Genomic DNA, 15,076 nt, shown 5'->3' with positions numbered 1-15,076 from the left:
TCCACAGGACAGAAGCGACTTTGTCTTTACAAAGTGCAAGCTGGTCTCCATATTGGAAGAGAAGGTTCGAGATCTGGAGTATTGACCCTGCGTTGCATAAGAGAAAATGAAGATTTCCTGGACAGATGTCAGGATATGCTTCTACGGGCACAACATTCTGAAGAATCAGAGCAGGCTGCGCAGCTGGGACAGAAGGACGGTGAAGAATTTGGCAGCATGTGACCTCCAGAAGAAGAGAGAGGAGCGTCCATGTACCAGCAATGCAGATACAGGTGAGCAACCGTTTTCATGTTCTCTCCACAGGTACTAATTCAGAGAGTGGACTAGATGATACATCTGAGGGAAGGGAGCAGAAGGAGACTCCACCGACTGGAAGGCATGAGATGCACTGTCCTAGGGATGGGGGTCCCATGACTACTGCTCCCAAGAGAAGGAGACGGGTGGCGGTGGTCGGGGACTCCCTCCTCAGGGGGACTGAGTCATCTATCTGCCGCCCCAAACAGGAAAACCGAGAGGTCTGCTCCTTGCCAGGAGCTAGGATTCACAATGTGACGGAGAGACTGCCAAGATTTATCAAGCCCTTGGATCACTACCCTTTCCTGCTTCTCCACATGGGCACCAATGATACTGAGTGGATCATTGCAGACTACATGGCTCTGGGAAGAAGGATAAAGGAGTTTGAGGCACAAGTGGTGTTTTCATCCATCCTCCCTGTGGATGGAAAAGGCCCAGGTAAAGACCGTCAAATCATGGAAGTCAACAAATGGCTATGCAGGTGGTATTGGAGAGAAGGCTTTGGATTCTTTGACCATGGGATGGTGTTCCAAGAAGGAGGAGTGCTAGGCAGAGAAGGCCTTCACCTAACGAAGAGAGGGAAGAGCATCTCTGCAAGCAGGCTGGCTAGCCTAGTGAGGAGGGCTTTAAACTAGGTTCACCGGGGGAAGCAGACCAAAGCCCTGAGGTAAGTAGGGAAATGGGATACCGGGAGGAAGCACGAGCAGGAGAGCGCAAGAGGGAAGGACTCCTGTCTCATGCTGAGAAAGCGGGATGATCGGTAAGTTATCTTAAGTGCCTATACACAAATGCAAGAAGCCTGGGAAACAAGCAGGGAGAACTGGAAGTCCTGGCACATAACTCACGTGACTGGAGTAGTGTCAGGAAGGACAGACAGGGCAGAAAAGGTGGGGGAGTTGCATTGTATGTAAGAGAACAGTATGACTGCTCAGAGCTCCGGTATGAAACTGCAGAAAAACCTGAGAGTCTCTGGATTTAGTTTAGAAGTGTGAGCAACAAGGGTGATGTCATGGTGGTAGTCTGGTATAGACCACCGGACCAGGGGGATGAGGTGGACAAGGCTTTCAGGCAACTAACAGAAGTTACTAGATCACAGGCCCTGGAACTCATGGGAGACTTCAATCATCCTGATATCTGCTGGGACAGCAATACAGCTGTGCAAAGACAATCCAGGAAGTTTTTGGAAAGCATAGGGGACAATTTCCTGGTGCAAGCGCTGGAGGAACCAACTAGGGGCAGAGCTCGTCTTGACCTGCTGCTCACAAACAGGGAAGAATTAGTAGGGGAAGCAAAAGTGGATGGGAACCTGGGAGACAGTGATCATGAGATGGTCCAGTTCAGGATCCTGATACAAGGAAGAAAGGAGAGCAGCAGAATACGGACCCTGGACTTCAGAAAAGCAGACTTTGACTCCCGCAGGGAACTGATGGGCAGGAACCCCCGGGGAGAATAACATGAAGAGCAAAGGAGTCCAGGAGAGCTGGCTGTATTTTAAAGAATCCTTATTGAGGTTACAGGAACAAACCATCCCAACGTGTAGAAAGAATAGTAAATAGGGCAGGCGACCAGCTTGGCTTAACAATAAAATCCTTGCTGATCTTAAACACAAAAAAGAAGCTTACAAGAATTGGAAGATTGGACAAATGACCAGGGAGGAGTATAAAAATATTGCTCAGGCATACAAGAGTGAAATCAGGAAGGCCAAATCACACTTGGAGTTGCAGCTAGCAAGAGATGTTATGAGTAACATCAGGTATGTTTAGCAACAAGAAGAAAGTCACGGAAAGGTTAGGCCCCTTACTGAATGAGGGAGGATGTGGAAAAAGTTAATGTACTCAGTGCTTTTTTTGCCTCTGTCTTCACGAACAAGGTCAGCTCCCAGAGTACTGTACTGGGCAGCACAGCATGGGGAGGAGGTGACCAGCCCTCTGTGGAGAAAAGTGATTCGGGACTATTTAGAAAAGCTGGACGAGCACAAGTCCATGGGGCCAGATGCGCTGCATCTGAGGGTGCTAAAGGAGTTGGCAGATGCGATTGCAGAGCCATTGGCCATTATCTTTGAAAACTCATGGCGATCGGGGGAGGTCCCGGATGACTAGAAAAAGGCTAATGTAGTGCCCATCTTTAAAAAAGGGAAGGAGGAGGATCTGGGGAACTACAGGCCAGTCAGCCTCACCTCAGTCCCTGGAAAAATCATGGAGCAGGTCCTCAAGGAATCAATTCTGAAGAACTTAGAGGAGAGGAAAGTGGTCAGAAACAGTGAGCATGGATTCACCAAGGGCAAGTCATGCCTGACTAACCTAATTGCCTTCTATGACAAGACAACTGGCCTTGTGGATGAGGGGAAAGCAGTGGATGTGTTATTCCTTGACTTTAGCAAAGCTTTTGATACAGTCTCCCACAGTATTCTTGCCAGCAAGTTAAAGAAGTATGGGCTGGAGGAATGGACTATAAGGTGGATAGAAAGCTGGCTAGATCGCCGGGCTCAACGGGTAGTGATCAATGGCTCCGTGTCTAGTTGGCAGCTGGTATCAGGCGGAGTGCCCCAAGGGTCAGTCCTGGGGCCGGTTTTGTTCAATATCTTCATTAATGATCTGGAGAATGGTGTGGACTGCACCCTCAGCAAGTTTGCAGATGACACTAAACTGAGAGGAGTGGTAGATACGTTGGAGGGTAGGGATAGGATACAGAGGGACCTAGACAAATTAGAAGATTGGGCCAAAAGAAATCGGATGAGGTTCAACAAGGACAAGTGCAGAGTTCTGCACTTAGGACGGAAGAATCCCATACACTGCTACAGACTAGGGACTTGATGGCTAGGCAGCAGTTCTACAGAAAAGGACCTAGGGGTTACAATGGACAAGAAGCTGGATATTAGTCAACCATGTGCCCCTTTTGCCAAGAAGGCTAACAGCATTTTGGGCTGTGTAAGTAGGGGCACTGCCAGCAGATCGAGGGATGTGATCATTCCCCTCTATTCAGCATTGGTGAGGCGTCATCTGGAGTAGTGTGTCCAGTTTTGGGCCCCCCACTACAGAAAGGATGTGGACAAATTGGAGAGAGTCCAGCGGAGGGCAACAAAAATGATTAGGGGGCTGGAGCACATGACTTATGAGGAGAGGCTGAAGGAACTGGGATTGTTTAGTCTGCAGAAGAGAAGAATGTGTGTGTGTGGGGGGGTTGATAGCTGCTTTCAACTACCTGAAAGGGGGTTCCAAAGAGGATGGATCTAGACTGTTCTCAGTGGTACCAGATGATAGAACGAGGAGTAATGGTCTCAAGTTGCAGTGGGGGAGGTTTAGGTTGGATATTAGGAAAAACGTTTTCACTAGGAGGGTGGTGAAGCACTGGAATAGGTTACCTAGGGAGGTGGTGGAATCTCCTTCCTTGGAGGTTTTTAAGGTCAGGCTTGACAAAGCCCTGGCTGGGATGATTTAGTTGGGGATTGGTCCTTCTTTGAGCAGGGGGTTGGACTAGATGACCTCCTGAGGTCCCTTCCAACCCTGATATTCTATGATTCTATGTTATATCCCCCTTTCAGCAATGACTAAAGGAAGGTACAGCAAGCACATGAAATATTTGTGAATTACTACAAAACACAGAAGCAAGATAATTACAGAAAACAGAGACATTAGATTCAGACCATTCATGTTTTCAAAGGAGAACGCAAAAGCAACTGCAAGGACATGAGAGAATAGAAGAATGAGACAGCATAAAGGTGTCTGTTCTTTTAAAAAAAATTCCTCCTCATCAAAGCACACAGATATCCATAAATTAATATGGTGTCAAAACAGAGAGCAAGTCAATTCATGTTCAACACTTATGCAAAGTACATTGTCAGTTAACTGTATACAATACGTGGCATGTAATAGTACCCATTTTCCATTAAAAAAAGCCCTTTTTATAAATTATAAAAGCTGGTGATTTGATCCACAGGTAACCGTTTTTAATTAGAAAATCCCTGCTCAAGACAGGAAGCTGATCAGAAGTGCAAATAGTTAATATACATTTTTTATGGAATTTTCCATCTTTTTATCGCCCAGATTAATGTCCCTTAGACCTTTTCTCATTTTGTGAAAACTGCCTTCGGAATGCATTTTCTAACTAACTCATGTAAACCATACACACTTAAGAAAACCACATGGACTGAAAGGAAGGACGATATCTCTTTGAAACATTTCCTACTAGTAGTTAGAGTGTGTGCACACTTGAGAGAGAGAAATTCAAAAAATAAATCAAAGGTAGAATACAATTTCAAGTCTCTGCTCTGCCACAGATTTCCTGTGAGACTTTGGCAAGTCACTTAGCCTCCCTGTGCATCAGTTCCTTATAATTTTATAATTAAAAAAATAAATATGTCTCAAAGCAGCAATTTCATTAAAAGTGCGATTTAGGATATCAACATAGGGGCTTCCAAGAGTCTCAATTTTACCTTTTAAAAATCATGGGTTTTACCTTTCATAGGGAGTTTTCTTCATCCCACTGTCTTTAACATAATCCACCAGCTGTTTCTGTGTTCGTCCACTGTGAACCCAAGCAAAGTACCAATATTATAAAAATCATCATGAAAGGAGTAGATAAAAATGTCCAGGTTTGGAACAAAGAATGCTTATGCATCAGGAACAGATTCTGAAACTTTTAACTTCAGAATTATGTTAAAGCACTTTTTCATCATGATTTAATTTCCTAACTATAAAAAGTTGTGTTTTATAAATATGCTGAGTTATCCTATGCCATACCTGTATCTGAATGAAGACCCTCTGCTGAAGAAGACTGCTTTAGCCTTTGGTTTCGGCTGATCAAACAGCCTGAAGAAAGTGTGATATTCCACACAGATTTTCCAGAAGTTTTTACATTCATCCCTACTGCCAAACAGAAACTCCAGCGTATCCTGATATGGACCCTAGGAGCAAAACAGACGATCAAGTAGAACACACAAGAACACTGAAGACAGACAAGAAAATAGCATGTACTCTCTACCACAGATACTGAACTGCAATGGGCTGCAATATTTTTGTTTCCGCATGGTCTGAGCCAAGTCACATATAAAATTTTTAATTTTACTAAGGCCTCGGGGCATTTGGTAAAGTTTTGAATGTAGTTTTAAAATGTGCAATCTGAAACATCCTAAAATGTTTTTATTCATGCTTTAGAAAAATGCAAAAGTGCTTTAAAATAAACTTGATAAAAACCTTTACAATTATGTTAACTATAGATCATATTAGTAAAAGTGGATTGTTAAATTAGTAATTTGGCTGAAAGAAATAATGAAGATATTTAATCACAAGGCTTGTTTTAAATATATATTTTCTTAAAAGTGCTAAGGCTTATCTTACACTTCCTGGGGTTTGTTAGATTTCTTCTTTCATTTAACAGTTTGAACTCAAGAATTACCATTAGACGTGGCTGCACCTAAAAACCGCCTCCAAAGATAAAAACAGAGGTCTAGGTTTTTGTAACTGATGATGCAAATTTGTGGGAAAGCAAATGCAAAGTAGAAGATATCTCACTGAAAAGATGCTTCATACCAGCCCCCTTCCACTTAACACTGGGGGGTCATAGTTTAAGAGTCTTAGCTTATCTCAATTGGCATAGTATCACATGAGGAGTTAGGTGGCTTCAGAGATACATTATCCCTATATAGTTGGCAGCTGTGGGTAAGTTAAAACCCAACACCATAAATTACACCTGGAAACAAGCCAAAAGCTGGTGCAGATTGGATGACACAGGTATGATGCGCTCTCTCTGATAGGCACTACTTAACAAGCAGGCATTCTGCACCAAGTGAAGTTTTTAAGTAATCTTAAAATATAGTCCCATGTACAGCATATTATAGTAATCCAATCTTGAAGTGACAAAGGCATGAATAATCATGAGTAAGGTTGCGAGTCTTTCATGGAGGTCACGGAAATCACGGATTCCGTGACTTTCCGGGACCACCATGACCTCTGCAGCTGCAGCAGCTGGTGCAGCTGACCCCAGGGCCACCTGAGCAGCCCTCCCTCCAGCAGCAGCAGGGGTCTGGGCTGCCCCCAGGGGTGAGCTGGAGCTGGTTCACACCAGTTCGCAGGAACCAGTTGTTAAATTTTGAAGCGGTTTTAGAATCACTTGTTAACCGGCTTCCCTGCAAGGGAAGCTTTGATGGGCTCCGGCCGGGAAGCATGTAATTCCTCCTCCCGGCCACCGGGGGCGCTGCGCTTCAGGAGCCATGTGGGCTGGCTCCTGGCCCTGTTGCTGCTGCTGCTCCTTGGACCTCTGGCCCTGGGGCTCCTGCTGCTACCTGGTGGGTCCCCAGCTGCTCTGCTGGGCCTGGGCTGCGTCCTGCTGCTCGGACTGCTCCCAGCCCCTCTCCCCATGTGAGTACCCACCACCCTGCCCCCAGCCAGCCCGTCGCACCCCCTGCCCCCAGCTAGCCCCTGCCCGCAGCGAGCCCGTCGCACCCCCTGCCCGCAGCCAGCCCCTGCCCACAGCCAGCCCCTGGTGCACCCCCTGCCTCCAGCTAGCCCTACCCCATGCCCGTCTGCAGTCAGCCCCATGTCCACTGGTGCCCTGCAGTTCCCAGGGCAATAACCCTGCACACCTGCTTCAATGAGGGGGGGCAGGGAGCAGCTGGGACCCACACATGTGCACACCCTAGGGTGACCAGACTGCAAGTGTGAAAAATCGGGACAGGAAGTGGGGGGTAATAGGAGCCTATATAAGAAAAAGACCCAAAAATCGAGACTGTCCTTATAAAATCAGGACATCTGGTCACCCTAGCACACCCTCAGGGAGTGGCGGGGACCCACACATGTGAAACGGAGCTCATTTCTAGTTCAGGCCCATCTTTTTTAAAAAGAACTTTAGGTAAGGTTAACATACATCCGTATTTTCCCAGAAATGTCAGGCTTTTTGGTTCTTAAATCGCCGTCCGGGCGGAAATTTTAAAATTTAAAAATTCCTCCCGGGAAAATACGGAAGTATGGTAACCCTATTGGTACAAAAAATACATACTGTGGCACATCCCTTAAATCAGAACTTTTTATAGGGAACCGGTTGTTAAGATTTTAGCAGCTCATCACTGGCTGCCCCACTCAGCAGCAACTGCAGGGTCACGGGCTTCCCCCCACCCCAGCAGCAGGCCCCGGGGTGCCCCCACCCCAGCAACAGCAGTGACCACCGGAACATCCACCCCAGAGCAACAGCGTCCGCTGGAGCGCCTCCCTCCCCCAGCACCTAACATTTAGTCATGGGTATTTTTAGTAAAAGTCATGGACAAGACACTGATCGTGACATTTTGTTTATTCCCCAGGACCTGTCCATGACTTTTACTAAAAATACCCGTGATTAAATAGTAGCCTTAATCATGAGTTCATCTGCATTCAAAAGGAAAGTGTCACAATCTCATGGCCAAGCACAGAAGACAAAATAAGCACTCTTGGCCACTACTGCTATATGGACATCCAGAAACAGGTGAGAATCTAATAAGCATCTTATGTTGTGAACCTAAGTCACATAAGGCAGGCAAACTGCCTCAACTGAAAGTGCTAATGATATCGCCTCGGCCATTTCTTCTATTTGTTTCCCAAGGTCTTTCAGGATCACTTTATTTTTATCTGAATTGAGAGCCCACATAAAACGATTACCTATCTGTATCGGTTGTTCCTCAAGATGCAATGCAGCTGTGTATTCAATTTAGGCGGTGCACACCTAGCACACTGGAGCCAGAGAACTTTGCCTAGCAGTACCTGTAGGGGTGGCGTTCATGCCCTGCAGCCCAACCCCATCCCAAGGGCAGCGCCACCCCGAACTCCCTCAGTGGCTTTGTACCGAACATCAGAAGTACAGACTCTGATGCAGTGGGGGTGGAGGGTAAGTTGTGGAATACACGTCTGCATCACATCTCAAACAACAGTTAACAAGAAGGTAATGATCTTCTTTGAGTAGATGCAACCATGTTTTCTACTCAGGTGACTCATAAGTAGTACTCATAGTAGGAGAGAGGTTGGAGTCTATTTAAACAAGGACTACAAGATTGCCTTCCAAAAGTCTGAATCTGATCTGGATGCAGCAGTAATGGCATAGTGGTTTATAACAGTATGCACAGATGACCAAGTGGCAGCCCTACAAACGTCCAATATAGGAATGTCACTTAGAAATGCCATCAATGTTGCCTAGGGTCTTGTGGAATGAGCATGTATCCTTTGAGGCAGAGTATACAGGAAGTTATCCACCCGGAGATCACCTGTGAACAGACTGCTTAATCCTTAATTTGGTCTGCATATGAAATAAACAAACAAGGTAAGGAGCAGATATGTTTGGTCCCATTGAGATTCAGTCCTATTTTCTCCTATTGAGACAAAGCTAAATAAACATCGGTTGATGTCCAGTGAGTGAAGATGTTGTTCCTCTGGGAGGTTTCAGAGTAGCAGCCGTGTTAGTCTATATCCACAAAAAGAACAAGAGTACTTGTGGCACCTTAGAGACTAACACATTTATTTGAGCATGTTGTTCCTCTGGCAGTGAATGCTGCTTAGGGAAGAACACTGGTAAATATACAGCTTAGTTCAGGTGAAACTGGGAAACAACTTTGGATAAACACTTAAAGTAACCCTGCGGCCATATCCTATCTTTAGAAAATTGAGTGTAACGGGGTTCCACCATCAAAGCCTACAACTCACCCACCCTCCTGCTGGATGTTATCACCACAAGGAAAGCAGTTTTCTGACACAGAAGGGAGAAAGAAGAAGTTACTAGATGCTCGAATGGAGGCCCCAAAGGAATAGCTAAGACATTAAGGTCTCACAAAGAAATTGGCTCTTTAACCAATGGGCAGAGACAAGTGACTCCTTTTAAGAACCTCACTGCCCTGAGGTTTGAAACCATCGACTTTTCCGTGGGCAGATGAAACACCCAAGTCATCGCCAGGTGGACTTTCAATGAACAAAGCGCAAGACCAGAAGACTGAAGGTGTAACAGGTACTCCAAAATGCTCTGGATACAAGACAACTTTAGATGAACTCCACAGGCTAATGACCAAATCCAGAACTGATTCCATTTCGACAAACAGAACACTTTGGTGGAGGGCTCCCTACTATTGAGCAAGACTTCCCAACACCAACTCCAAACATAATTCCTCCTCCTCATAGTATCCATGCTGTGAGATGCAGGGAGTGCTGAATGCAATACCCGACATGATGCTAAGTCAGGAGGTCGGGATGAAAAGGAACAGATACAAGAGGGCAAACCATTAACATGAAGGTTGGAGAACCAACAACATTGCCTCAGCCATGCTGAAGCAATGAGAATGAGCTTGGCATGGTCCAACTTCAGCTTGAGAATGACCTGCAGGATTATAAGAATTGGAGGAAAACCATACAACAGTGCCAATTCCCAGCTCAGGTGAAAAGCATCAATGAAGGAGCCCAGACTGAGATCCCACCCCTGGGATTAAAAGATCTGACATTTCTTGTCATTTCTAATGGCAAGCAGTTTGATTGTTGAGATGCCCAAACTTCAAAAAATGGACTGCAGGATGCTGGGCTTCAGGGACCATTCGTGATTCAAAGAGAAATTTCTGCTGAGGTGATCCACCAGGTGATTCTGGATCCCAGGTAAGAGAATTGGCCAGGGGGGTAACGTTTTCCCCAATGCAAACTGTCAGAGCCTGATCACCTCCTAACACAGCACCCTGAAGATTGCCAGGTCCCTCCTGTCTGTTCACATAATATATCACGGTAGTATAATCGGTAAGGATGTGCATTGACAAGTCTCTAATGTGATCTCAAAGGGCCTGATGGGCATTGTAGATGCCACAAAGCTCCAGAACATTTATATGCATGGAAACTTCCTGTTCTGACCACAGGCTTTGAACTTTCAGCATCCCTAGATGTGCTCCTCAACCTATTAAGCAGGCATCGGTGACAACATTCCCGGTTGGCGGGGACCAAGCGAAGGGACACTCTGGCACACATTGCCTTGAATTGTCCATTATCATAAGGAGTCCAGTATTGGCAGAGGAAGTCAGACCTGTCTGTCCAACGGATGATAACTCAGATGATTGACTGACTTCAGGCACATCCGAAGAGGACATAGGCACAATCTGGAATGTTGGACTAGCTGTGTACATGAAGCCATATGGTCTAGCAACCTCAGGCATACTCAGGCTGGGGGTGAGGGTTGAGACTGAAACTCTGGACATAGGTGGCAAATTGCCTGTAGTCACTTGGTTGGCAGAACCAGTCTTAAACCATGTAGAGTCTATCAGGGCCCTAGTAAACTTGATTCTTTGAGTTGGAATCTGTCAAGGCTGTATCCCCACTTTGAACTTTAGGGTACAAATGTGGGGGGGCCTGCATGAAAACTTCTAAGCTTAACTACCAGCTTAGTTCTGGTCCGCTGCCACCATTCCCAAATGGATTCCCTTCCCTGGGAAGCCTTGAGAAACCTTTCACCAATTTCCTGGTAAATACAGATCCAAACCCCTTGGATCTTAAAACAAGGAAAAATTAACCATTCCCCTCCTTCCTCCCACCAACTCCTGGTGAATACAGATCCAACCCCCTTGGATCTAAAAACAAGGAAAAAAAATCAATCAGGTTCTTAAAAAGAAGGCTTTTAATCAAAGAAAACGGTAAAAATCATCTCTGTAAAATCAGTATGGAAAATAACTTTACAGGGTAATCAAACTTAAAGAGCTCAGAGGACTCCCCTCTAGTCTTAGATTCAAAGTACAGCAACCAAAGATAAACCCTCTAGTAAAAAGTACATTTACAAGTTGAGAAAACAAAGTAAAACTAAGACGCCTTGCCTGGCTTTTTACTTACAAGTTTGAAATATGAGAGACTTGTTTAGAAAGATGGGGAGAACCTGGATTGATGTCTGGTCCCTCTGGTCCCAAGAGCGAAACGACTCCCAAACAAAGAGCACAAACAAAAGCCTTTCCCCCCCCCCCCCCAAGATTTGAAAGTATCTTGTCCCCTTATTGGTCCTTTGGGTCAGGTGTCAGCCAGGTTACCCGAGCTTCTTAACCCTTTACAGGTAAAAGGATTTTGGAGTCTCTGGCCAGGAGGGATTTTATAGTACCGTACACAGGAGAGCTGTTACCCTTCCCTTTATAGTTATGACAGAATCAGTGTTGACTTTCCACTGTTTAGGATGAGACCTAGATGACTGAGTAGGTGTAGTGTGACGAGGACATGACAGAGGACTCCCTCTCTGGACTTGCCCTTCAATAACCCATCACCTAAATATGGAAAGATATGAATTCCCCTCTTCCTGAGGTACGCTGCTACAAAAATCACGCACTTGATATACATCTGGGGAGTGGAAGACAGACCAAAAGGTTGCACAATGTACTGGTAGTGCCAGCCAGACACAATAAATCTGAGGAACTTCCAGTGGCCCAGGAGGATTGCTACATGGAAATAAGTATCCTGCATTTCCAGAGCATCTAACAGTCATGATTTAAGGTGGGGCAAATACACAGTTGCATCTACACAAAGACGAACAGCTTTTTATCTAGGCATCACAGAAAAGTTTATACAGGAAATGTAATTAAATATAAAATAGAATGTACGTCGGGGGCCACAGGCCCATTGGTACCACTGTGCCAGCCACGGAGCCCAGTGCCATTGCACCTGCTGTGGCACTGGCGGAGCAGGCTGTTCAGCCTGACTGGCCTGTCCCATCAATCAACGATTACGAAGGGAGGCCGGGCTGGCGTACAACCTGCCACTGTCCCTGGACCGGGAAGAGCGGCAGCGGTGGGAACGGTGCCGACCATGAAACCGCGATCCCGATGTGAGGAACGGTACCACCAGTAGCAGCTGCTCCGCAATTGGCTCAGGCGGGCAGATCTGCACCAGCGAGGCACTGGCGATCGACGTCCAAACTGCGGGGGCAGTGCCATGACAGGGTACTGGAGCGAGACGATGAACGGGAATGGCATCGACGTTCATGTCGCAGCTGGCTATGATAGCCCCTCGGAGAAGAAGACCTTCTGTGTCGTCTGTCTCTGTCACGACAGGGCCCGCTCCTCAAGGCGGAGCGGTGCCTGGAGCCAGGGCCGGTGCAAGGAAGTTCACGCCCTAGGCAAAACTTCCACTTTGCCCCCCCCGCCCTGCGGCAGCTCCCCCCCAGCTCTAATTCTCCTCCCCTCCTAGGCTTGCGGCGCCAAACAGCTGATTGGCGCCGCAAGCCTGGGAGGCAGGAGAACTGGAGCGGCGACCGCGTGCTCAGGGAGGAGGCGGAACAGAGGTAAGCTGGGGTGGGGAGCTGCCGCACGGCTCCCCGAGGGGGAGGGGGGTAGCTGCTGTGGGGGGGGGTGCCTGGGGGTGGGGGAGCTGCCACAGGGCTCCCCACCCCAGCTCACCTCTGCTATGCCCCCTCCCCGACCACGCTGCCCCCGGCTGGAAATGACAATTGCATGGAGCGGCCGCTGCGCTGGGAAAGGGAGTCTGAGCCGCACGTGTCAGCGCGCTGCCGGCAGCCCAGCCCAGGAACGCTGTAAAAAAAAATTGGGGGCACCGCTTTTTGGCGCCCCCAAATCTTGGCGCCCTAGGCAACTACCTAGTTTGCCTTAATGGTAGCACCGGTCCTGCCTGGAGCCCCTATCAGTCAGAACCCAGCCAGACAACGTGGTGGGGGTCAACGGTGACTGGCATGGACTATGCACTGGACGGTCGCTGGCCAGCGAATGGCATCGGGAACATTCCCTCGACCGCGAATGGTACCCGAGCCAGGGGAGACTTTGGAGATCCCAGCGGTGGCTTGCCTCTGGACCGTGGAGCCAGCGTTGGTTGTACCCCTGGTACCGGCATGGACATAATGTCCTGGGCCACGTGGAGGGCATCCAGACATCCAGGGAAGTCTTCTCCGAATAGGCCGGGCTACTCCACCTGACCTGAGTCAGAGGCCTGAAGGCCGATGGGGACAGAGGACTGCCCAACATGGGTCTAGCTTCTCCCCTGGTTTTGCTCCAGTGCCGTGGCAGAAAAGGCCTCTCCTTAGCCTTCTTGGCGTGCCCCGCGGACGGGGAGCAGTGCCGACAGGTAGATGGCACTGACGGGTCGCTGCAGGACTCTTGCAGCGATCGCTGAGATGGGTTTTGCCCAGACAGCATAAATAGTCCATGTGCGGATCACTCACTGGCATCGGTTGCCTACAAGTGTCGCACAACTTAAAACGTGGGGCACAGGGCATGCCCTGGCCCGGGCGCACTAAACTAAACTAATCTAATCTAACTACTTCAACTACAGGTACTACTACACTGAACGAACAAGAGTTCTGGAGGAAAGCTGCAGACAAGCTGGAGCAAAGCAGTTCTGAAGCACCTTCACTGGTGGCAAGAAGGAACTGAGAGTGGGGGGAGTGCGCACCGCCCCTTATACCGCACCATGAAGGCGCCACTCCAAAGGTCGCTGGGGCGCTCCCCTACGGGTACTGCTAGGGGAAAAACTTCTGGCACCAGTGCACGTGGCGAGCACACGCACCTATTGTAGAATACACAGGAGCAATCACTCGAAGAAGATGCCCTGTTTCTGAGTGATCTTCTACATAACTAGACTCAGAGTCTTCAAATCAACTGAGAACCATAACTGTCTGAGGTAGCTGATGCTATCAATATTGTTAATAAAAGGTGTATTGAAAGTTTGTCTCTCCTGAGCCTGGAGAGCACCCTTAATTTCTCAAACATGAGGGACACATCCCTGGGGGGAGGAGGCATGAATACCGTAGTGGGACAGAGAGGTGTGGAACAGTGACAATACAAGTTTCCCCCTGTGACAGGATTGAAAGGATTTAAGATTGGTTTTGTTTTCCTGGAGAAGGCTCAGCTATCAAGAGTTTGTGAAATGCTGCCTAAGGCCAGAGGTATTGCAGAAGATGACGTACATAAATTTCTCAGTGCCAGGAGCAGAAGGCAGGTAAATCTTTCTGATCAGATGAGGGACTCACAAATCCCAGTGAACTCCACTGGAAGACTCAAAAACTATTTGTGATGGTCCATCACCAAGCAACTCAGCCTTTCTGCAATCTTGTTTTCCTTTTCTGCTGAGTGACAATAAGAAATGTTTTACAATGGACTGCCCACTCATACTAATGGGGTTCCCCAACACAGGAGACATGCTCATCTTACTTCCTGCTTGTTTATGCAGAACATGATATCCAGACTGATTGTTTGAATCAGGACAACCTACTTTCATATCAGCTCCTTTGCACACTCAGAATTACCCTGTCTTTCAAAACATTTATGTACAATTGCTATGCTTGTAGAAACTAAATGCTCTGGGCTGAAGTCCCTACACACAGCAGTCCAATTAGGTATATAATTCAGTAAATTAAAAAAAAAAAAAAGGACTGGCATTTTATGAATATCTAAAGTTATATTAGTTAGGATAAAAATTATGAGGTTCATCAATCTTCACGCTTCAGGATATACGCTCACCATGAAAAAGAGTTATGAAAAAGTCCCCCTATGTGGAACAGAACTGCAAGCTTAGGTGCATTATTTCGCTTTTTTTCACATTCCTCTGACGCATCTGGCATTGGTCACTGTTAGTGACAGGATAATGGACTAGATGAACCACTGATCTGTTTCAGTTTGACACTTGAATTATTTTTGCTTCTTTGTTCAGATACATTGAGAAGTACTCAAAATCTATCCACAAAAATGTTAGATTTAACTCTCAAGTGACAGCAAAAAATGGTTACCTACCTTTCATAACTGTTGTTCTTCAAGATGTGTTGCTCATGTCTATTCCATTCTAGGTGTGTGCACGCCCACGTGCACAGTTGTCAGAGA

At 47.1% G+C, this 15,076-nt stretch overlaps 1 protein-coding gene across 7 annotated transcripts in view; it reads right to left on the bottom strand.

Moving 5' to 3' along the window:
• Positions 1-15,076, bottom strand: part of FARP2 (FERM, ARH/RhoGEF and pleckstrin domain protein 2) — a 197,296-nt gene that overhangs the window by 70,231 nt on the left and 111,989 nt on the right. For all 7 annotated transcript variants that reach the window (XR_008446209.1, XM_054039883.1, XM_054039877.1 and 4 more), the window contains exons 10-11: positions 5,034-5,197; positions 4,750-4,818 (exon numbers count right to left, since the gene is read on the bottom strand). Coding sequence is in view for 6 of the 7 variants with exons in the window: in XM_054039883.1 (XP_053895858.1) it covers positions 4,750-4,818; positions 5,034-5,197 (233 nt within the window). In the remaining variant the exon portion in view is untranslated. The remainder of the gene's footprint in view (positions 1-4,749; positions 4,819-5,033; positions 5,198-15,076) is intronic.

Source organism: Malaclemys terrapin, chromosome 9 (genome assembly GCF_027887155.1).
Source record: "Malaclemys terrapin pileata isolate rMalTer1 chromosome 9, rMalTer1.hap1, whole genome shotgun sequence".
Classification (NCBI taxonomy): Eukaryota; Metazoa; Chordata; order Testudines; family Emydidae; genus Malaclemys; species Malaclemys terrapin.
This window is presented reverse-complemented; position numbering and strand designations above follow the sequence as displayed.